General features: G+C 35.2%; 1 protein-coding gene across 3 annotated transcripts in view; it reads left to right on the top strand.

Moving 5' to 3' along the window:
- The window catches only part of LOC150107965 (hepatocyte growth factor-regulated tyrosine kinase substrate-like), a 261,894-nt gene extending 238,599 nt beyond the window's left edge, over nt 1–23,295 (top strand). For all 3 annotated transcript variants that reach the window (XM_090390574.1, XM_090390576.1, XM_090390577.1), the window contains one exon: nt 22,834–23,295. In XM_090390574.1, coding sequence (XP_090246700.1) covers nt 22,834–23,093 — 260 coding nt within the window. In that variant the 3' untranslated portion in view covers nt 23,094–23,295. The remainder of the gene's footprint in view (nt 1–22,833) is intronic.
- Nucleotides 23,296–24,379: the final 1,084 nt, after the last annotated feature.

Genomic DNA, 24,379 nt, shown 5'->3' with positions numbered 1-24,379 from the left:
GATGTGGCATTATAGAAGGCTGTTGAGGATATCATATACTGAAAGGCAGGAATGGATGCTAGAAAGGATCAGTAGAAGTTTAAGGCTCCTTAAGGATATTGACAGAAAAAAGTTGAAATACTTTGGACACATTGAAAGGATGGAAGGAGGACTTCTCAAAACAGTAATAGAAGGTAAAGTTCTTGGAAAGAGGAAGGGATAGACTGTCAGTGAGATGGATGGATGGGATGTGTGGAGTGACTGATCTTCAGAGAGTTGTAGCCTCCAGAAAAGCATACAACAGGACCGTCTGGTGAGGACTGGTGTGGTGCATCAGCAAGCATCTGAGTGACCATACACCTTCTGATGATGTCCAGTGAGTAGATGGATGGATTGTGTATTTTTTGTTCTCAAAGCATCGCATATGTTAGAGTTTTAAAAAAATTCACTGTTTGTTTTAAATTTTCTTTATTGTTTGTTCATAATCTTAGTTAGAAATCAAAATCATTTCACAGAATGAATGCTTAATTTCTGCACTTATACTGTTTTTTCTCTGTAGTAAATAAAACATAAATCTTTACATATATTGCAACATTTATGAGAATTTATCATATTGCTTACAATACTCTAAACCAGTGCTTCCCAAACTTTCCAAAAATTAAAATATTTCACTGCCCCCCTCGAAAAAAAATCGTAATAGAGAGATATATTATTATAATATTTATTGTATTTATATTCAATACAAAACATACACAGCAAATATTGCAAAAATCAAATGCATATATTACATTTTTTGCCTCTTACTGTTTGGTTCTGAAGACGATGCGGGCTGTTCTGGTAAAATATGAAATATTGTCCTTTTTTTTGAGTCTGTTTCTGCTTCTTCTGATTGTTCGCGGGATTTTTTTTTTTATTTTTTATCAACCACTTATCCATCTCAGGGTTAAATTTTTTAACATAGAATAGATCAAATAATATCACCACTTACCAATACTGGCACACTACAGACTGATAACATGAAATTAGTGAATATTACCTGAATAAGGGAATCCCGGGACGAGGAACATTTTTCTCTTTTGTGACTTTTTCTCCCTTTACGGTAATTAAGCCTAACGCAAAACAGACAGCAAGGGCAGGTTACTAAAACATGCATATGATTGGTGCGGTATTAACAAAAGATCACGCAACTGAAAGATAAAAGCATAGTTGACAATTGAGTTGAAATGCTAACTTTCTTCAACCGAATTCCATATGTGAAACTGCCATTACATTCGTTATATATATATATATATATATTTTTTTTTTACTTAGTTTTAGCACTTTTACGAATTTTAACATGTTTGGTTGAATTTTATTGCTGCCTTGGGAAATTGAACTCGCCCACATCTAATTAATAACAATAGTTTTTAGTTTGATACTGTGTTTGCCCATGCAACATATGGTTTTGTTTCAGTCTATATATACAGCATAGTTTCTGTATGAGGGGACATGTGATTCATTAATTAGTGTGTTTTTATCCCAGTTGTCTCTAATTGCACTATTTGTTGAGAAATATATTACACAGACTGCTCACACCTTATTCACTGGCATAATAAAAGTACTTGTTTTATTGCCTCTGCAGTATAGTGGCTATTAGGGAGGGCGTGTTGTTTACCACTGCAGACGAGTTACTATCTCCCCACATGAACTTGTTTAAGCTTTTTTTCATGTGTGAAGTATATGCGAAACTTTTATTGGTAACAGAAAACTAGCTTGGATGACAGTGATAATATAAAATGAGTTTTGATATGTATATAAAGTCAATATCAACAGTGCTTGATTAGGAACGCGTGATGGAAAGGGAACGGAAGATTTGGAGCTTCCTTGTAGAGCATTCGAAGTAAATACAATTAACCAATGCTTTCAAATGAAACATATGAATAAGCAATATTTACTAATATTCATTAAGCGCCGAAATACGCAGAAAGCAAAGTTTGTGAACCAACACCAATGTGTGAATTTGTTCATTAAAATATAAAAAATAACAAAATAGAAATAATAAAAGTTAAATACGTTTCTTTTAAAATGAAAAAAAATCTAGTTAGTCTTAAAACATTTTAAATTTGTTTTCATTATTTCACAGCCCCCCCCCCTCCCCCCCAACATAACCTACAACCCCCAAGGGGGCTGCGGCCCACAGCTCGGGAAGCGCTGCTCTAAACTGCAGTGGTCTCTTCCCCCCCCCCCCCCCCCCATTCCCAGAATCTCTCATGAATTGAAATAATAGTTATGAAATAAATTATGTATATTCTAAGGGCATACAATGCAATAAAGCAATATTAATAATGATTTTCAATGTTTAGCTAGAACCAAAAAAAAAATCTCTGCACTTTGTTCTTTTTGGCAACAAAGAAAAGGTTGTTACTGTGAATAAAATTTCATTCTGAAAAGGCCATTTCACATGAAGAAGAAAATACTGCATATTTTAAAAACAAATATATTTGCTTCTAGTTTTGATATTATGTAGTATTTTTGAAGTAAATTTACTTCACTTAAATTACCTGCTATTGTTTTGCACGAAAAAAATAAATTATAATAATACACACACACACACACACACACACACACACACGCACACACCAGGAAGGCCTCGTTTGATGAAGGAATTAGGTTCCAAGCCCACTCTTTGTAAAGTGAGGTAAACTTATAATGTATTTAAATGAGATTGGGGTCCTTAAGGGTCAAAGCTGTATAACTGAGAGGAGACCTCCACATAGCCTTTAAAGGAATGCGGAGAACCGACCATGGCTTCTGACCTAATGTCCAATCCTCACCTTCTTGTGGTGCACCCTGTTGGGTATCTACTTGGATATTGAACGAATGAGGATGGGCTGTCATTTTGGGATTTAGCCAACCAAATTGTATTCTTATTGTTTAAACCAAAATAAAAAAATTATGGTACAACATGACAAAATTTCATGCCGGCTGGGACGTCGCCCAGTTAAACAAGGCCTCCCGTTGTTTTCGCCAGGGAACCAAGGCAAACAGTGATAAGTCAGCTACTGGAACAAATCTGAAAACAAACCCCAACTCAACATCACCAGAATTAAAGATTGGTACTATCAACATAAGAAGCCTGAATGGCAAAGAAATGGAGCTAGCTAAGGAATTAGATAAGTACCAGATCGACATAATAGGGGTGACTGAAACAAAAAAAGACCAAAACTGGTGAGATATTTCTGAGCAATAAATACAAAATGCTATATTCAGGCAATGACAATCAAGGAAAAGAAGGAGTAGCAACAGTATTCAACACAAAATACAAGGTTAATCTTCTTGAATGGCAGTCAGTCTCAAGTAGAGTAATGTGGGCAAATATGAGAATGGGGAACTGGACGATGAGGCTTATTTGTGCCTATGGTCCCACAGAAGGATCTACTAAGGTAAAAGTGGAGGAATTTTTTGAGGCTTTAGAAAAAGCAACTGACACAATGAAAATGGAAAAGTTGGTCCTTGTTGGTGATCTAAATAGCAGAGTAGGAAATGATTGTGAGACATACAAAAATATTTTGGGCAAATTTGGAGAAAAGAGCAAAGCTAATAATAATGCAAATACCTATTGGATTTCTGCTCAGGACATGGACTGGTTATTACTAACACCATGTTCCAACATAAAAATGTACACAAATTCACATGGAGAGAAGAGGCTAGGAATAAGAAAAGTCTCATTGACTATGTTATTGTTGATAGTGATGTTTTCTCCCTGGTGCAGGACACCAGAGTGTACAGAGGATTTGAAATTGGAAGCGATCACTATTTAGTCTTGAGCAGGATAAAATTGAATTTCATATTGAAAAGAATAACATGTAAAAAAGTTTTAAAGTGAATAAAAGTTGAGCAGCTCTCAGATGTGAACTGTAGACTAAAATACACAAAGATTATTGAAGAAAAAATGAAAGAGTTTGAGAACAGGAATCAAACCTTGGAGATTCAGTGGCAAACTCTGAAGAAAACATTGATTGATTTCTTGGTTGTCAGCAAGGATAAAAAAATCAGAACTCCCTGGTGGACACAGGAAGTTAAAGAGGCAGTGAAGGAAAAGAAGAAAGCATATCAAAAGTTCCTGTCAAATAAGTCAGCTTCTGCTCTTAGAGAATATAGAGACAAATGTAAGAATGCTAAACACTGTATAAAACTAGCTAAACAAAAGTCATGGGAGGACTTTGGCAAGAACATAGAAAATAAATATCAAGAAGGTTTCAAAATATTCTGGAGGTTGTTGAAGAAGCTTAGGAATGGAGAAAGAGTGCTGTAAAAGGAGTTAGAGATGATAAAGGTGACATGAAAACAGGAGAGAAAGATATCCTTGAAGTATGGAGTAACCTTTGAAAAACTGCTAAATGAAACAAGCAGTGATGACAGCACAGTGGTAAAAAAACACTGACCAGTCATGCAGTCAGGAATATATATCCATACTTGAAGTAGAAAAAGCCATCAAAGGCTTGAAATGTGGAAAGGCAGCAGGAGTAGATGATATTCGACCAGAAATGCTGAAGTATTGAGGTATAAAAGTCTTACAGTGGTTGCACTGCATAGTTCAGAAAGCATGGACAGAGGGACGAATTCCCAATGATTGGAGTGGAGCTCTCATAGTACCCATATATAAAAAGGGAAATAAAACTGAATGTGAGAATTATAGAGGTATTTCCCTACTGAGTGTTCCTGGTAAGATCTATGCAAGTATACTTGAGAAATGGTTGAGAAGAATTGTGGAAGAAAAGCTGGGTGAAGAACAAGCTGGATTCAGGCCAAATAGAGGCTGTCAGGATCAGATCTTCACTTTACAACAAATAGTTGAGAAAGCATGGGAATATAACAAAGATCTGTATTTAAGTTTTGTCGATTTGGAAAAGGCATATGACAAGGTGCCAAGAGACAAACTATTCAATACGCTACAGTTATATGGTGTCAATGGGGCATTATATCCAGCAATACTTAGTCTTTATTTGAGTTGTAAGTCAGCAGTTAGAATTGAAGGAAGCACGGGAAGGTGGTTTAATGTTAAATCTGGTGTGAGACATGGATGTACATTATCCCCTCTGTTATTCATTATCTATATGGATCACATTATAAAGGAAAGTGGTATTAAACATGATATCAAAATTGGAGATGTTAATGTCAGCTCTTTGCTTTATGCAGATGATGTTATACTTCTAAATAAATCTGCTACAAGTCTGCAAGATTCTTTGACTAAATTGAATAGCTGTTGTAATAGATATGGTATGAAGGTGAGCATTAAAAAGACAAAGACAATGAAAATAGGCAGAATCATTGAAAATGTCAACTGTGTTGTGAATGGAGAACCTGTGGAACAAGTAAAACATTTCAGCTATTTAGGCACGATTTTTACTGAAGATGGTAAATTAAATATAGAAATAGACAACAGAATCAGCAAATCTGGTATGGTGGGAAGTCAATTGAATAAATTCATATGGAATAAGAGAGAATTTAGTTGGAACAATAAATTAGCTGTATACAAGACAGTGTTCAAACCAGTTTTAACTTATGGATCTGAGAGCTGGGTCAGAAGTAAAACACTTGACCAAAGACTAGAGACCGCAGATATGAAGGTCCTGAGAAAGATTCGAGGCATGAACAGATGGAATCAATGGTAATATCATATTAAAAATGAGGATATTAGGAAAGAGCTTGACATTGTCATCATCCAGGAATGCGTTAGCAGAGCTAATCTCAGGTGGTATGGTCACTTAAATAGAATGGGAGAGAAAAGATTAGCAAAACAAGTGTTCTCTGCCAGGTTGGCAGGAAAACGACCCAGAGGAAGACCAAGATATAGGTGGATTAGTACGGTACAAAGCGCCCTAGATGATAGAAATATAAGATCTGATAATGTTGGAGTCTTGACAAGTAACAGACTGATTTGGAGGAAAATTGTAGATAGGAAGTTAGTAATCATGTAATTTTTTCATGTAGTACTATCATATCCTGTACACGCCTTGGGGGTACATGGCAGGAAATTGATGATGAAATGAGATTGGTTCCTTCAGTATGAAAACTGATCTCTCTGAGTTAATAATTTTACAATTTTTATAACGAATCAACTATTTTATATAAATAACGTTTATAAATGACATAAGACAATAAGTTATAAATTAAATAAAAATACTGTAAAAAATGTCCACTATTATTACAGTACTCTTGTTATACAGTAATAGTGGGACATCAGAACACACTACTATAAACAAATATACAATATTATACTTGTACGATTTCTTTGTTATTACCTAAGAATTACAACATGATATAAGTGTAGTACTCCTTAAGTCTCCTGTGTTTATGCTACCACATAACCACATGGCAGTTGTGATGTTCAGCTGCATTAATAAATGCGAACACACACACACACACACACACACACACACACACATTTTTAAAGATTATTTTATCACGTAACAAAAACATATTCCTCATTGATGAATTTTTCACTCAGTATATAGAATACTGTAAAAACGATTATAATTGAAATGATTATGTGAGATTTTTAAAGTACATATCAAGAAATTTCTGATGATCAGTTGAGAAGTCATGGGATTTTAACGAGAATCTGATAAGTTTTATAGCTTTGAAAAGGCATACAACATGCCAAGAGAAAAGCTTTTCAAAATGCTACATGATATGTAGTCTAATACAGAGCATTGCTTAGTGTTTACTTAATTGTAAGTCAGCTGTTAGAATTGAAGAAAATACAGAAAAATCAGATGTAAAACATGGGTGCACTATCTCCCTGGATTGTGTTATGAAAGAAAGTGACATCAAACCTGATATTAGAACCGAATATATTGATCTTAGCCATTTGTGGATGATGTACTCCTAAATAAATCCATTGCCTTTTCAGTAATATCATCAAACCTCATCTAATCACTAATAAGGAGATATATTCTCCTTATTGGTCGCTAGGCTAGATAAATAAGCTTGTTCAGTATCATTAGGGTCCAGCTTTCTTTCTCTCACTCATTTTGAGATGTCACAATTATTTTAGGGGTGCTTAAAGGCCAAAGCTGTATAACTGAGAGGAGACCTCCACATAGCCTTTAAAGGAATGCAGAGAACCAACCAGGGCATCTTCATCTTCTCATGGTGTACCCCCCCCCCCCCCCCCCCCGTTAGGTATCTATTTGGATACTGAACAAACGAGGATGGGCTGGCAATTTGGGATTTAGCCAACCAAATTGTATTCTTATTGACTTAAACCAAAAGTAAAATGTTGACACAACATGATAGAATTTCATGTTGACTGGGGTGTTGCCAGTTAAACAAGGCCACCGTTGTTTTCGCTAAGGAACCAGGAAAAACAGCAAAAAGAAGTCAGCTACTGGAACAAATCCTGAAACATACCCCCAGCTCATCATCACCAGAGTTCAAGATCAGTACTATCAACATAAGTCTGAATGGCAAAGAAATGGAACTAGCAGATGAATTGGATAAGTACCAGATCGACATAATAGGGGTGACTGGAACAAAAAAAAAGACAAACTGGTGAGATCTTTCTAAGCAATAAATACAAAATTTTATATTCAGGCAATGACAATCAGGGAAAAGAAGGTGTAGCTATAGTATTCAACACTAAATACAAGGGTAATCTTCTTGAATGGCAAGCAATATTCAAGTAAAATTATGTGGGCAAATATTAGAATGGGGAACTGGACAATGAGACTTATTTTTGCTTATGGTCCCATAGATGATTCTACTATGGTAGAAACGGAGGAATTTTTTGAAGCTTTAGAGAAAGCAACTGACACAACGAAAAAGGAAAAGTTGGTCCTTGTTGGGGATCTAAATTGCAGAGTAGGAAACGATTTTTTTTTTATTATTATTATTATTATTTTTTTTATGTTGGGCCCATATATGAGAGATTGGCTGGTCAACCTATAGTATGTTAGTACCTTATATGGGTATTGGGTTGGGAAAGAGAAACTTGTTTACATTTGATTTGAAAGCCTGTATGTTGTATATTCCTTGGGAAATATACGTCGGGGGAAGACTATTCCATAGTACTGCAGTAGCAGGGATGAAGGAGGAGGAAAAGAAACTTGTTCTTTGGGTTTCAAAGTGTACTGTGAAAGGATGTTGGGTGGCTGCTCTATGTGTTTCAATAGGCTTAGTACAGAGTGGGGGAATTATTGATGGTGGTTCAGATGAACATTTCCCATGGAAATATTTATAGAATATACAAGTCGCAGAGACCAAGCATCTATGTGAAAGTGAGGGGATCGAGTTGGTGAGATGTGGGTCATTTATTATTCTAATTGCTCTCTTCTTTATTGAGTCAAGCATTTTGAGGTAGCTTTTAGGAGCCCCACTCCCAATGTGAGCACAGTATTCGATAGCTGGGTGGATTTGTGATTGTATTATGTTAACAGCTGTTTAGAGGTGAAGTAGTGTCTTGAGCAAAAGAGAAAACCTAGTTTTTTGGAAGCTGAGGATGCAATAGTTGTGATGTGTTTATGCTAGGAGAGTATTGATGTCAGGGTAATTCCGAGAAGAGAAATCTCATCTTGTCTGGGAATTTGAATGTTATCAAAAACAATGTTGGGGGAAAATGTTTATTTTTTGTGAAAATTTACTAGCGTTGAAGTTGACAAGATTTTCTGAGTTCCATTGGAGGATGGCTTGGAGATCAGAATTAAGGGCAGTGGTGGTTGATGTTCTGTGGGTCGAAGTGAGTTGTGTAGAGTAGGGTTTATCAAATGAGAGGGAGGAGTGTAATGTACTGTTGTCTGCAAAACTGTGTATCGGGTTAGAGGTCAACTGAAGTAGGTCATTGATATATAGAAGGAAGAGGGTCAGTGAGAGAACTGAACCTTGTGGGACCCCAGCATTAGTTGGATGGTGAGAGGATAGGGAACCATCTACCATCACACATAGTGTTCGTCCAGACAGGAAGCTGGCAATTCATCTGCAGAAGTCCTGAGACAGTCCAAATGATGGGAGTTTGCTTAGTAAGCCTTTGTGCCAGTCCCGGTCAGAGGCTTTAGAGATATTAAGTGCAACTACTTGGGATTTGCCGAATTTCTCCATGGTATTTGTCCAGCGATGGGTGATGTATGAGAGTAGATCTCCTGTTGATCAGTTTTGACAGAATCCGTACTGGTGGTTGCTTAATAGTTGGGTACCTTCAAGGTAGAGTAGGAGTTGAGAGTTTATGATTTTCTCCATCACTTTGGATAGGACTGAAGTGAGTGAGATAGGGTGGTAGTTAGATGGTAGTGATTTATCACCCTTTTCTAGAAATGGGTTGAATGTGGGCCAGTTTCCAGTGGATATACCAGTAGAGTAAGAGAGTGTGTATAGACGGCATAGGATAGGAGTCAGTTCTGTTGTGCAGACCTTCAGGACAATTGCAGGAATGCCATCAGGGCCAGGAGACTTTTTTTGCATCAAGTTTGTGATATTTTTGGCAATCTGATTGTCAGACATACAGAAATATTTTGGGAACATTTGGAGAAAAGAGCAAAGCTAATAATAATAACAAATACCTGTTACATTTCTGCTCACGACATGGACTGGTTATTACTAACACAATGTTCCAGCATAAAAATGTGCACAAATTCACATGGAGAGAAGAGGTAAGGAATAAGAAAAGCTGCTTTGATTATCGAGAGTGATGTTTTTTCTCTGGTGCAGGACACTAGAGTGTACAGAGGATTTGAAATTAGAAGTGATTATTTAGTCTTGACCGGGATAAAATTGAATTTTATTTTGAAAAGAACATATAAGAAAGTTTTAAAGCTAATAAAATTTTTAACTCCTCAGATGTGAACTTTAGACTAAAATACACAAACTCTAGTCATTTTCATAATTTAAAATCACCTGAAGATTCACTTGTGCCAATTTTTATATGAATGGTACAAAGTTAAGGTAGTATGCAAGAATTTGAAGCTTGATATTCTTAAATCGATTGAGTCGCACAAGGAGAGATTTCTGTTTTTCTTCAAATTAATATCAATAACAGCAGTCATTCCTACCTCCACAGCATTGTGTGAAAGGGGTTTTAGTACAATGAATATAATAAAATCTAAGAACAGAACTATGGGTCAAAGTTCCAGCTTATAGAGAATCTTATGACAGTATCCTGCAATGGCCTTCATTTGATTTGTTTAGACCAGAATGTGCATTTGATAAGTGGTATTTTTCTAAAACTATGTGTCATACAAAGGACAGTTCTTGTCACAAAAATTAAGGTAATAAATTATATTTTTCAAAAAAAAAAAAAAGTAATGTTTTTCTTATTCTTGTTATTTCCTTTACATATCATTAAAAAATGTGAGGAGGGGGGCAAGTGCATTTCTTATGTGGCAAATAAGGTTTTGTATAATTTGTTGAGCCATGAACAGACAGGACTATCTATTAACATTCACCTTATGGAACTCAAGAATGCATCCACTACTATGACAAGTCAGGATTGACAGGCCATAGTCTGTCAGTTGTCCCCCCTCTCCCACATCTCATCTAGTACCTACAACTTCTATTCGTTGTAAACCTCTATTTTCACAGGCCATTACTCATAACAAAATTCAGCCAGCCATCCTTATTAAAAAATGGGCATCATCAAATCCTTACTTAATAGATCATATGTTGTCTGCTTTAACACAGAGGATCTTAGACTAGAACTTGACACCATCCAAAGCACAGTGCTACAGAATGGCTTCACATTCAAGACGATTAAACATGTGTGACACTTACAAGCTGATCTTTAAGAACCCTTGCCCTGTATGGCAAATCCCAATTCCATACATTGCAAGGATCTGAATCTGTTTCAAAGAATCTTAAAAGATACTTTAGTTCCTCCATTTTTTTCTTACTTACTCTCCACAAAAGATTAACACGCTCTTCTTCTTCTTCTTCTTCTCTCTCTCTCTCTCTCTTTCTTTCTTTCTCTCTCACACACAACCTCTCTCCTTTCTTGTTAGTTTAAATTAAAGATGCCAAGAAATTATATTCTTGCTTTCATTATCTAAATGTAAGCAAATAAAAGTTTGCACGTGAAGTAACTTCACGACTAGGCTTCTTGTATATAAAGGCTAATGACTTCACATTAATTTCATTATGGGAAGGGCCAAAAGAAAGGCTCCCACTGATGAGACATAAGTTAAAGGTCAAAATCAGCCCTTCCCATAATGCATAGTATTATACATGTCTATAAGGATATATGTGCTTTGCATTGTGGGATACTTAGGCAATTGATGTGAAGTCATTAGCCTCTATATACAAGCAACCTGGTTGTGAAGTTACTTCACATGCAGACTTTGTTTGCTTACACCAAGAATATAATTTCTTGTCATCTTTAATTTATAGTATAACCAAATGAGAAAAAAACTTTCAATATCTTTCCCTGGTAGTTACCATATTCAATATGAATGTCTTCACTCTTACTTTGAACAAACAGTATAATAATTATTATTATGACACCTCCAGATCCTTTAGAGAGTCCAAACACTCATCGAGGAAGGGCACCTTTTTTCTACAACTCTGTCTCTACCACTCATTTCACCAACTACAATGAACCACAACTACAATCATCATCTACACCAGGGGTTCTCAGCCTTTTTCAGTGGCATACCACTATATTTAATTCAAGATATTAGATGTACGTAAGCAAATTTATTCTGGAAAAGTGTGATTTGTTGGGCCCAGGGACAAAATAAGCATTTCTCTATAATACTAGTGATTTATTTAGTTATTTATTATTTTATTCAGATATTTATTGGAGAAACAGATGCTCTTTGAATCTATTCAATGGATTGTTCTGTAAAATGTGCAATTTTTAAAAATTAAAATAATAATGAGTGAATATATAAACAAATTTTGACAAACACATTCCTGATAATGGTTCTCCAGTTCTCAAATGAATTTACAATCAGTACAAGCTATAAATGTTTATAAATATAAACATATTTTTAATTACAGAACTCGCATTCTTGTTTCAGTGCGAAGGTTGTGCTTGTTTAGCTAAACACAGCTTCTTAATGTCTGGTTTCAATTGACTTAATTTGAGTCTTAAATCGGGTTCAACAACTTATTCCTGTACTTGTTTTTGATATAAATGAGAGAAGAAAACCCGCATTCACAAAGGTAAATAGTTGCAAACACCAACAGAAAGTTTACAGCTTTTTCGGAGATTATTGGATATTCGTTTCTTCTTGCCAATCAGAAGTCTGTTAAATCCATCCTCTTGATCGTTTGCCTGAGACTTCTGTGCAGGAAAGCTTGATCAGTTCATCTTTCTCGGAAGGAGTTAACGTTTCTGGTAAGGTGTCATCAATGAAAAACAGCTCTCTAATCCAAAATTCTGAAAAGGTTTTCAGAGAAGTATTCCTTGAAATCTGTGATGAGACTACTAAGATGCTTTTTTTATATTCACTGCCAATTCACTATGAAGAAGAATTTCATTCTCGGTTAAGAAAGCATCCAACAATGGAAAGGAACATCTGTTTTCAGTATCGATTTCTTTAATGATGAAGCCAAGTTTTTTCCTAAGAGCCGCAGTTTTATCCTGTACCAAGAATAAGGAAGTACACGCACCCGGCAGGATCGTGTTCGGCTGGTTGAGGTGGCAAAATAAATCTGCCAGGTAAGCCAACCTGGCAAGCAACAGTTTGTCAGTGAAATAATTCTAGTCTGAGGATTTGTCAGAGAGAAAAATCTACACTTCTGAATGAAGTTCAAACAGGCGGCTCAATACATTTCCCCTCGACAGCCACCTAATTTCGGTATGAAGTAAAAGAGAATCATGTTCAGCACCCATTTCATTGCACAAAATGGAAAAAAGTCATGAATTCATAGTTCTGGACTTAATGAAGTTAACAATTCTCACACTTTTATTCAAAACTGTCTTCAATGCAACAGGCATATTTCTTGCAGCTAAAGCCTCGTGATGAATGCTGCGATGAAAAAATTTTGCTCGTTGAGCTACTTTTTTAATTTTTGCAACAACGCCACTGTGTTTCCCAACCATTGCACGTGCTCCATCAGAACAAACACCAATACATTTTGCCATTCTATATCATTCATTTTCATTAATTGGTCTAATTTTGAAAATATTTCATTTGAGGTTGTTTGAGCAGGCAGTGGTTCACAAAACAAGAACTCTTCCTTCACTGTTTTCCCATCTATAAATCTTATATACATAAGAAGATGGGCCATGCTGGTAATATCAGTAGTTTCATCCAATTGTATCGAAAAATATTTAGTAGCCTGAACTTTTCTATTAACTGCTCCTTAACATTTGAAGACAAATCTGAAATTCTTCGTGATATGGTCTCATTGGATAATGGAATCATTTCAAGTTGTTTTGCTGCCTTTTCTCCCAAAATTATTCTAACCATATCTGTAGCTGCTGATAATATTAATGACTCCAATTGTGTGAAGTTTTCCTGCCTTAGCTATTTTTAAATTGACTTCATAAGATGTCTCCAGCACCTTCGTGTTAAATCCTGAAAATTAGGATATTTGGTTTGCTGACAAAAAATCGGACAGTTTTCTCTGGAAATATTCCAAAGATTTGTGTTTTAAATTGCCATACTTCATTTCAAAACGACGTTTAAGAAGGAAAGGCTTCATCACATGTTTTGATAGCGTTTCATAACAAATCACACACTGGAGAACAGGTTCGGGTTCTTCTCCAATATATGTGAAACCATATGATAAATAACTAAGATTATATTTACGTTGTACTGTACGGGGCTTTTTGTTACATTCTTGTACAATGATGTCCTCCTTCGGTTGGTTAGGATTCAAAGTAGTGGCTTTTGGCAGAGAACAATTGTTTCCCCAGCTTAGTTTCCCCCGCTTACACTCATTTCTCTCTTCAATCTTTTTGAGGACCTGCTCGTTAACCACTTATTCATGTTCCGGTTTCTATCCTCTGGCACAAACTACATATAAATATGACAATTTCACAAATAAAATCTCACATTCAAAGCCAATAATCTAACACCACTACTTTCTTAACTGTAACTGTGGCTAAACAAATGACATCGGACAAACTGTTTGTTTCCCATTGTTGTCCGATCAAATATATTTAAGTTAATTTCTGTCACTGGTTATGACAGAAATTAATTTTTGTATATTATTATACAAAAGTTTTTAATGATAATGTAATATCTAATTGTTTTCATTTAGTTGCATTAAATATTTTAAGTAGAACTGTTAAATATTTGTGCATACATTTTTAATTCTCAACTCATGTTGCAAGTAAAAAAATATGTTAATTTACCCTTTTATTTTATACTGTTTCTGTACCACCTGGGAGTGGCTCACATACCACCAGTGGTACATGTATACCATAGGTTGAGAATCCCTGATTTACACCAACATCCATCATCTATTGCCCACCACCACTAGCATTTTCACAGACAATCACAAACATCCATGCCCACGGCAGGATTCGAACCTGCAGCCTTTTGGCTGGAGAGCAGATACACTAACCACTCGGCCAATCAGGCTGGAATGGGAGAAAACTCAAATAAGTTATTTAAAGTAAAATTTTAGCCTAAACAATTCTCAAATGGTTTTGACCATTTTAGTTATCTTACATTTGCTACTAATACTTTTAGAATTGTTTAATTGCCATTCTGTAATCCTGTACTGAAAATGGTGATGACACTTAGGCAAAACTTTTACATTAAATAAGTTTTTTCCATGAGTTTTCCTCTGTTTTTATGTTATTATTATGCCAACTGACAACATTTCATTTATTGAAACAAAACAAACAGGATGTTCTATTTTCTGTTGAAAAATGACTACAGGGACACCAGTCTTATCTGTAATAAACCTGAAACATTTGACCTGGTGAAGCACAGAGTGGATATTGGTCACAGTTTCCTCTGGCAATACAAGCTTGTTATGTAGGTGTCATTTTAAGTTTGAGCAGTTGTTCAAAGAGTGCAAAAGAACTTTTATGCCACCCAAACTTAAATTGGAATGAATATCTATCCACATCAAAAATTTGGGAGTCTCATTCTGTATAAATGGCAAGCAATAACCTCTCTCCCTTCCCTCCCACATTTTTAAAATTTTATTCTGTATTATTTTAGTTCATTTATTTGCCATCTGTTGTATGGTGTCACTCTAGCACATGGGTCATATCTGTGAAATGGAATAACAATTCAATGGTCATGCTCTACCTTGTGATTTTGTGTTGCGCCATACATGAGAGGTTGGTTGATCAACCAGAAATGCATCAGTAATGTGTATGGGTAATGAAATTTGTTTGTGCACTGATGATGGCCTGTTAGATTCATGCCAAAATATATACATTAAAAAAAAAGGAGAAAAAAAAGAAGAAGATAGAATGTGGTATACCAATGAGCACTCATGTTCCTCTTAGACTTTCCTCTTAACTGTTTATTCAAATTAATTAACCAGGTTAGTATCATATATCACTTTCTGATACCTGTTGGTGATACACTCTTATCCATATCGGAGGTCTAGTTTGCATGCCCATCCCTTTGTATAACAACCTCGCATGTGCAGTCCTCTTTGAAATGCATGGCGAAATCTAGAATTATCATAGTATATCCATTTCTGCTGTCCATCTGTTATAGAATCTTTAACAAAACCATGCTATCTGTAGAGGATCATAATGCTATCTACAACTTTTGGATGCAATTTCTAGATCTTTGATGACCACACCAGAGATACTGATTAGTGTATAACATGTGGTATCAGTTCTAACTCCATCTTGATATAATGGAATTATTTTGCTCTCTGTTTATTTACTCATTAGAATCATGCATGTGCTGAGATTCAAGTTAATTAACCAAGTCAGGTGCATTGCTAACTAGTACATTCTTTTAGAACTAGCGACAATGTCCCTTCCAGTTCCACTGCTTGTCTTCTAATTCAACTCTTGCAATAGCTAATAGTTTTAATATTACTTCTGCCACTCTTTCAGCATCCAGAGTACTAATGACGTCTGCCTGGAAAGTCATCTGCCTAAGGAAGGTTGATTCTAACATGAATAGCTTTCCATTCCAATCTATTGCTACCAAGTTATTTAAATTTCTGTAAGAGCTCAGACTACTTATACTCTTGATGTTTTCTATCTATTTCCTTCCAGGTCTTCCCAGCATTATTTCTCCTTCAACCCTTTTCCATTTTGGAGAGTTTGAGGAAATCTTATGTCAACACCACTGGAACTGTTTTTCTCTGATTCTTGCTTTATTGAAATTTTCTTCTTCTTGGCTTCCATATTAGGCAATTGTTTGCCTGTAACAGCAAGGGTTTAAACAGTTTTCTACCTATCTCCTCCTTGGTCTTCCTCTTGATTGGTATCCCTTTTGGTTTATATTTCCAGGCTCTTATCTTGTCTATTCTTTTATAGCCTGCGAGCGACCTTGGGAACTTCGTTTCTGCAGCTTCCACTTGTCATTTAAATCGTTCTCCCCAAGTCCATGTTTCACTACCATATTTAAGAATTGGTTTGGCTATTGTTTTATATAGCTTTATTTGGTTGTTTATTGGGTTGTTCTAGACATCTGTTTTTTGAAGTGTCTGTTCAAAGTTCCAATAAATGCTAGGAATTATTGCTTTTTGTATGCAGTGTCAATTTTTTCATTTGGGCTGATGTAATTTCCTATTTAAATTTGTTCATTTGTTCTATTACTTTGTTGTAGATGACTAGCTCACATCTTTTAATTTCTTTGCCTTGAAATGCTATTGATTTTTTCATTTATTGAGATCTTCATGTCATACTGTTCTATTGTTTTGTTCAATATGTGTAGATTTTTCTGTAACTGGTCTTCATTCTCACCAAAAATAACTTGATTGTCAGCATACAAAAGGCTGGTTAATTCTTTATTTTCTGTTTTAATTCCTATGATTTTATTTTTCCTTCCACTCTCTTGAAATTTTTTCCATATATATATATATTGAAGAGTATTGATGATAATCGACTTCCTTGAATTTTTTGTTTATTTCATTATTAATTTTAATATAGCTTTCTTCCTATTTAAATTTGTTCATTTGTTCTATTACTTTGTTGTAGATGACTAGTTCGCATCTTTTTTAATTTATTTGCTTTGAAATTTTTTTATTGTATAATTTAAATAACTTTCTTCCATTATATTTGATGATTTGAGGTGGAGCTTTCAATTAAATCAGTATATTAACTAATTTTGTTCTGTTAATTTGATTGTATGTTTCTCATAATCCAGGCAGGTTAAATTCTATTCTTTTTTCTATAATTTGTTTAAGTGTAAATTTAGGATCTGTGCAAGATCTTCCTTTCCTGAAACTGCATTGTTCTTCTCCAATAACTTCCTCGGCTCATGGTGTTAATTTACTTTTAATTATATCGAGATATATTTTATAGCATGTGTATAATAGAGATATTCCTCTATGGTTTCTGCAATCCTTTCTGTTTCCTTTTTTAAATATGTTTATGACTTGCTGTCTTCAATTCTTGTGGGATGTTTCCTTCTTCCCATATTCTGTTTAGGGATTTAATTGATCATAATTGAAATGGTTTATAGCTGTATTTGTATAGCTCTGAATTTATTCCATCTTCTCCTTTCTATTTCTTAGTTTTTCGAATATTTTCTTTAGATCATTAAAATGTATTGGTTCTTCATTTGTTTCTTGAATTATTCGTAATCCTTATCCTGTGGCTTCCTCTCTTTGAGAGGGTTGCAGCTGATTGCTGGGGAGATAGTGATGTAAGGTGGTTTCCAGTTGCCTTCCTTGCCGTAAGTATTTATGACTATAGCCTGTGTGTTCACGGGGCTGGTTTGCTCCTTGCGGGATAAAAATCCCCCAGATAAACTGGCAGAAAAAACCCTGCTGTCCACGCCCAAGACTGGCTAACTTGGCTATGGCTGAGGAAGATCCTTAATCGCCTCACGTCGTTGACGGGAATCGAACCTAGGACACTCCTTCCTCAGGCATATGGTTGCAAAGCCAGTAGGCTAACTGCATGGACCCTGACTTATTACTTATTTTATTTCAATTTGATTATTATTGTTTAGAAGCTGGGTAGTTTTTGGTCTATTCTTTTTAAGAGGGGGCCTTCTAATTGTGGATTATCCTTTGTTTCTTGAGTCATTTTTTTATGATCTTATAGCTATTTAGTTGAGGTCCATTTATGTCATGCTCTAAATCTTGATACAAATTTTTCTCAATCTTGTCTTCTGATTTTCCTGGTTTCTCTTGTTATTGCTCTGAATCTTTTATATTCTACTAGGGGGACTCTTCCCCCTGGCACCCACGGTGCCCCTCCCTGTCGGTGTTCTGGACTGGTAGGCCGGTTCTCCTTGAATTCTGATGATTCGAATTTCGAAGACTCGAAAGGGGGTTCTCCCCCCCCCCCCCCGGCACCTATGGCAACCAAACCCCCGAGTTCCGGACTGGTATGCCGGTTCTCCTTGAATTCTGATGACTCGAATTTTGAAACCTCGAAAGGGGGTACCCCGGCACCTACACCGCCCAACCCCCTGAGTTCCGGACTGGTATGCCGGTTCTCCTTGAATTCTGATGACTCGAATTTTGAAACCTCGAAAGGGGGTACCCCGGCACCTACACCGCCCAACCCCCTGAGTTCCGGACTGGTAGGCCAGTTCTCCTTGAATTCTGATGACTCGAATTTCGAAGACCCATGGAAATATTTGTAGAAACCAAACATCTAGAGTAAGAGATGGGTCATTAATAAGTCTAATTGCTCTCCTCTGTATTGAATCAAGCATTTTGAGGTACCTTTTAGGGGGCCCATCCCATATGTGAGAGCAGTATTCAAGAGCTGGGCAGAGATGTGATTGTATAAAGTTAACAGCTGTTCCAGAGTTAAGTAAAGTCTTGAGTGAAAGAGAAATCATAGTTTTTTAGAAGCTAAGGATGCAATACTGCAAGAGAGGCTTGATAGGGTAATTCGAAGAAGAGAAATCTCAGATTGTCTGGAAATTTGGATTACTGGGAGAAAATGGTTCTTTTTTTTAATGAGAGATAAGACAGAACTGGGTTTTATTAGCATTGAAATTGACGAGGTCATCTGAACCCCAGTGGAGGATGGCTTGGAGATCAGAATTGAGGAAGATGGTGGTTGATGTTCTGTAGGTTGAGGTGAGTTGTGTAGAATAAGGTTTATAAATGAAAGGAAGGAGTGCAGTGTGCTGTCATCTACAAAACTGTGTATTGAATTGGAGGTCAACTGAGTAAGTCATTGATATATAAGATAAAGAGGGTTGGTGAGAGAACAGAACCCAGTGGAACTCCAGCATTAGTTGAATGGTGAGAGGATAAGGAACCATCCACCATGCATAGTGTGCGTCCAGACAGACCAAACGATGGTAGTATGCTTAGTAAGCCTTTATACAATACCTGGTCAAAGGCTTTGGTGACATATCAACAAGATCAGCCAATCAACAGGAGCAGATCTCCTGTTGATCGGCAGCAACAGAACTCATACCGGGCATCATTTATTAGTTGGGGGCCTTCAAGGTAGTGTAGGAATTTCCATCAACTGTTTCTGTTTTCATTTTGATCGCTGTCATCAGTCACTACATGATCTCTACCTGAATGAAATATACTAAAAAAATAATCGCTTGGTAATTCAATATAAATAATAAATTTATATGACCAAACTTACATACATATGACAAAATACACATCTCTCCAAATCAGAGGCAAAATGGTTACCTAGGTTATGGACAAATTTTCTGATGCTGCGACCACATCCAACACTCAAATCCCAAGTGGCTTCTATCACATGTTATTTTATATAATTCTCTCAATAGAAACTTCATTTCTACTTTTTTTTCTACTTACCATTTCCTTCCTTCCATGGGGCCTTCTATCCTTCCAGTCTTTGTCCCATAGTTGAATTTCCCTTCTTCCCCCATAATGATTACTTATCCTTTGCTCATTGGGCTAATTTGCTGATGCATCTTATTGACAACATCTTCTTTTGTAAATCCTGATCATAGCAGTTAACTATGTTTTATCCTTTTAAATATAATAGACAAATTGTATTTTTGTTTTAATCCTTTAACCAAGCTTGAGCAATAACTTTAAGCAGTAGTATATGAAGACAGATTACTTCACATCAGATTTCCCTAGTATCTAATACACAGCATACTTCCTTTCAGAGGAGTGTATATTGCTATGTATTATGGAAAGTCACTGCTCAGACCAGTTTTGAACTTTCTTGAGGTCTCTCTGAAATTGGGATTAGCTCTGGTGGGAGCTAATCTCAATCTTATATGAGTAACATGGTAGTTTTTCACTTTGTTGCAAAGTAAATTATAACAGAAAATAAATCCTTGGCCCATGCATCACCAAACAAATATTTGTGAGAGAAATATCTTATCTTCACAACTTTATATGGAGGTTTCTCTTATTTTGCATATGCATTCACCTCACTGAACAAAACTTTCTGTGGATTCTTAATTCAAAATCCATTCAAGTGCAATCCCTTAGTTAGTCATATGCAATTCCATTAACCTATCAAATTCACCCTGAAAACTGCACACCATTTCTTCTATACATTGCGTTACAGTCATGGTCCATCTTGGTTCCCTGCTATCATACCGTGATAATCTCTCACTCTTCTTTTTTGCTTCTCTGGTAACTCTTTCACATCCTCTCATATTCTATACTTTTCACTGTTTTAATCATTCATTCCAATCAAATTATTAACTTTTGAACTTTATGGCTTATCACTTTGCATATTAACAACCTTACTAATATCTTTGATTTATGTCAGAATTATAGTAATATAGTAAAATTTCTTTTGGTTTTGATTGTTTTCTTCAGGACAATCAGAAAAATGCCTTCTTTGAAGGCTCTTGCTCCAGATTGTTCCTGTTTTGTGTCATCTAACATTCTTCTATTCCACTTCTAATCTCTTTACTGATATTGATAAAATACTATACATTATATGTAATTATTTTGTCATTATTATTAATTCATAATCAGATTTGGATAATTTTTGTGACATTTTACCTTAATTCAGATATATTGTGAAATCATGTTTATAACAATCAAAATTTATATTTATTTTAGCTTACTTGAAATCAGATGCTGTTTATAATTATTGATAGTCTTTGGTCAGCTACTTCTGATTAGCTAGTGGAGACCAAATAACTGTTCTCCCTCAGTTTCCAAAAATTATATAAGGCTAAAACAGCCTCTCTTACTCTATATGAGAATAAAAGGAAATAGCAGATTTCTTTGAAAAGAGAGGGGACGTGTGGTTACACTATGTTGATGATGTTTGCCATTTGGTCCCATGAACGAGGCACCTTGGATGTGTTTGTCACCTACCTAAACAGCCAACACCCCAAAAGTTTCTTTTTCACAGTAGAAAAATAATGTAATAACTGTGTACCTTTTCTGGACACTTTAGTCACCCACCTTTCAGATGGATCACTATCTTTTTCCATTTACAGAAAACCAACATACACAGGAAGATATCCACATAAACAATCACATCATCATCCTGTCCAACAGTATGGCATTTTAAAAACTCTTGCACACAGAGCCATTTGTTCTAACGATACAGCTCTGTCCATAGAACTCAAATATCTGTGCCATACATTCTTGGCCAACAGCTACAATTTCTACAAAATAGATAAAATACTACATAGTTTTTTAGGAACACAGCATTACCATTTCTATTCCCTATGTCAGAGGTACATCAGAAAAGATAGCCAAAGTACTGATGAAACATGACCTTCGCACCACATTCAAACCCCATGTTAAATTAGCAACTCTGATCTGCTCACCTGAGGAGAAACTTTACCCTCTAACACACCCTGGAGTGTATGAAGTTCCCTGTGACTTGACCTACTATGGGGAAACAGGAAGATCGGTTAACATCCACCTGGAAGAACATAAAAAATACATTCGCTACTATTATTATGGCAAGTCAGAACTGGCAGGCCACACTTTGGACACCCCTTTACACAGGATTAGATGGAAGAAAACGAATATGCTATAAGTCGTTACATATCCGAAAGATTATTTTTTGTCAGCCATGGCTATGAAGAATTCTCCTAACCTGAACAAATATGGTTGCATTAATTTGCCAAAAATTTGGAAGACTGTTATTTTAAGAGCAACTCCCACACAGCCGTATTTTTATTTTTTTTTTTAAATAATATTAGAGAGTGCCAAAATAGAACTTGAGATCTTTTATCCATTATAGTGCAAGTGTTTCACTTACTCTCTGTTGCATATACAAGTTGTGTTGTGCTCTGATGATGCTGATTTGAAATTCAATGAAATATAAGCAGAAACATAAGATTATCTGTTAGATTGAGGATAATATTCATTGGGAGGGCAGTCAGTCAAAAACTGAAAAAGGCAATAATAGTGACATGTATCATAATACGTCACCATCATGCGCATTTTCAGTTTTCAATAATAAAACTGACATAGCAGTGATGGAGAGCTTCTTTCTATCCACAGTGATAGTAAAAATAACTTTGCAGGATTTTCTAGCACTCATGAAAACATTTTTCAAATATTTTTCTAACATTTAATCACAAACATAAAGATCTAATTTATTGTAAAAATTATTTAAAATAATATTATATACCTGCATCTGAGTCTCTTTAGAACAGCATTGTTGTGTGTGTGTGTGTGTGTGTGTGTGTGTGTGTGTGTGTGTGTGTGTGTGTGTGTATATATCTATCTCAAGATTTTATGTAAAATGTATGATGTAAAAAAAACGATTTCATGAAAAATTCTTTTATAGAAATATATTAAGCATAACTGTGAGTTATTCTAAATTGTTGTTATTAGGAAGATTTCAGTTATATTTGTTCAGTATTTAATAACTTTTTATCTCTCCTTTATAAGGGCCTCCACCTCCTCGCATTTCACTACCTCAAGCAGCACCATATAATCAGAATCAGATTCCAGCTGGGCCACCATCTCAGCCTCCAGCTATAGCTCCAATGCTAAGTTCCCCACCAGGTGTGATAGCACAAACTCCAGGAGTTGTCGTTAATGGACAGATGGTAGAGACAACACCAGTAACTGTACAACATCAGCCAGCACCACTGCCACCACCACCACCACAGAATAATGTAGAAGCAGCATTAATCAGCTTTGATTGAGATTTAAATTATAAAATAGTGTCATTTTATAAATAAGCTTTGTCTGATTTCCACAGTTTCATTGCTAGAAATAATTTAAGCTCAATGGATAATGGTCACCTTTAAGAAGAGGTTTATCGTGAAATTTTAAATGATGTGAAAAAACGACAATTTTGTAGAGCAATTGTAAAAAGTCAATAAAAATATCTTAATGTTTCCTGAACATTTTGTTCATATTGCTCATTTTATATTAGAGTACTCTATTCCTGTGTTTTTTTAAACAACCCATTGCCTAATCATTTATTGAAAGTTAGGTTAGTTGGTTATTGTATTACAATAAGACAAAGAAATAAAGGAATCAGACAAGATTGTGTGCTTATATTTTTTGTCAGTTATGCTTATCTTGGATCCACTCAAATAATGATTTGTAAATTATTGTTTAATAATAAGATTTGTGTAAATTAATGAAATGGATTTAAAGATATGCTTAAAGATAAGCCATATATTGGATATGGAATACAAATTTAATCAAATTAATTTCTAGCAAAAGATAAAAAAATAATGAGTCACTAGAGAATGTTCTATTAAAAGTTCTTTATCAAACAAATTAGATCAAAATAAAATACTAAAATAGCCAAATAAAATGAAAGTATAAATATAGTGACTAGAGCGAGCAATACTTCCCTCTAGTCATTCACTTATTTATTAAAGCACGAACCAATAAAATTTAATGATTGGTTTCTTTCACTCAATATCATTTGTTTATAATGGTAATTTTTTTACTATTCAACTTATCTGTATTCAGCATTCATAATCTGTAAAGAATTTTCCACTTTAAACCAAAATAAGCCAGAATACTTCTGGAATCCAGAATCCATCTGATTCTTTTATTTTTTCTTTTCTTATCTTGTAAATGTAGCTGTAATAACCCAACTAGACTGAATTAAATTAAGTGATCGGCTAAGAGATTCACTATTGTATTTTGATATTGAAGAGATAAATTTAATTATTCCATCACTACACAATAAATATTTTTGTCAGTATCAAATTCTTCAAGTTAAACTTCTTTCTTGTATGTAAAATATTTTATTAGTAATATTTTGTGACACAGTCGAATATAAGAGGTTGTTTTTTGTGTTTTATGCTTTAATCACCTGAATGTCTACGCGAATGAAATATATCAATCATCTTATGCTTTGTATCCATTTATGTACACTGGAATATCAATGGTATTGCAATTTTAATGGACTTCACATCCTTGTTTTGTTTGACATAATTATACATTATGGATGGCTAGGTGGTTAAAA

The sequence above is a fragment of the Typopeltis vanoorti genome, chromosome 3 (assembly GCF_054136105.1).
Source record: "Typopeltis vanoorti isolate ZY-2024b chromosome 3, IOZ_Tvanoo_1.0, whole genome shotgun sequence".
In the NCBI taxonomy this organism is placed as follows: Eukaryota; Metazoa; Arthropoda; class Arachnida; order Uropygi; family Thelyphonidae; genus Typopeltis; species Typopeltis vanoorti.
The sequence above is the reverse complement of the archived record's forward strand: the minus strand, read 5'-3'. Positions and strand labels throughout refer to the sequence as shown.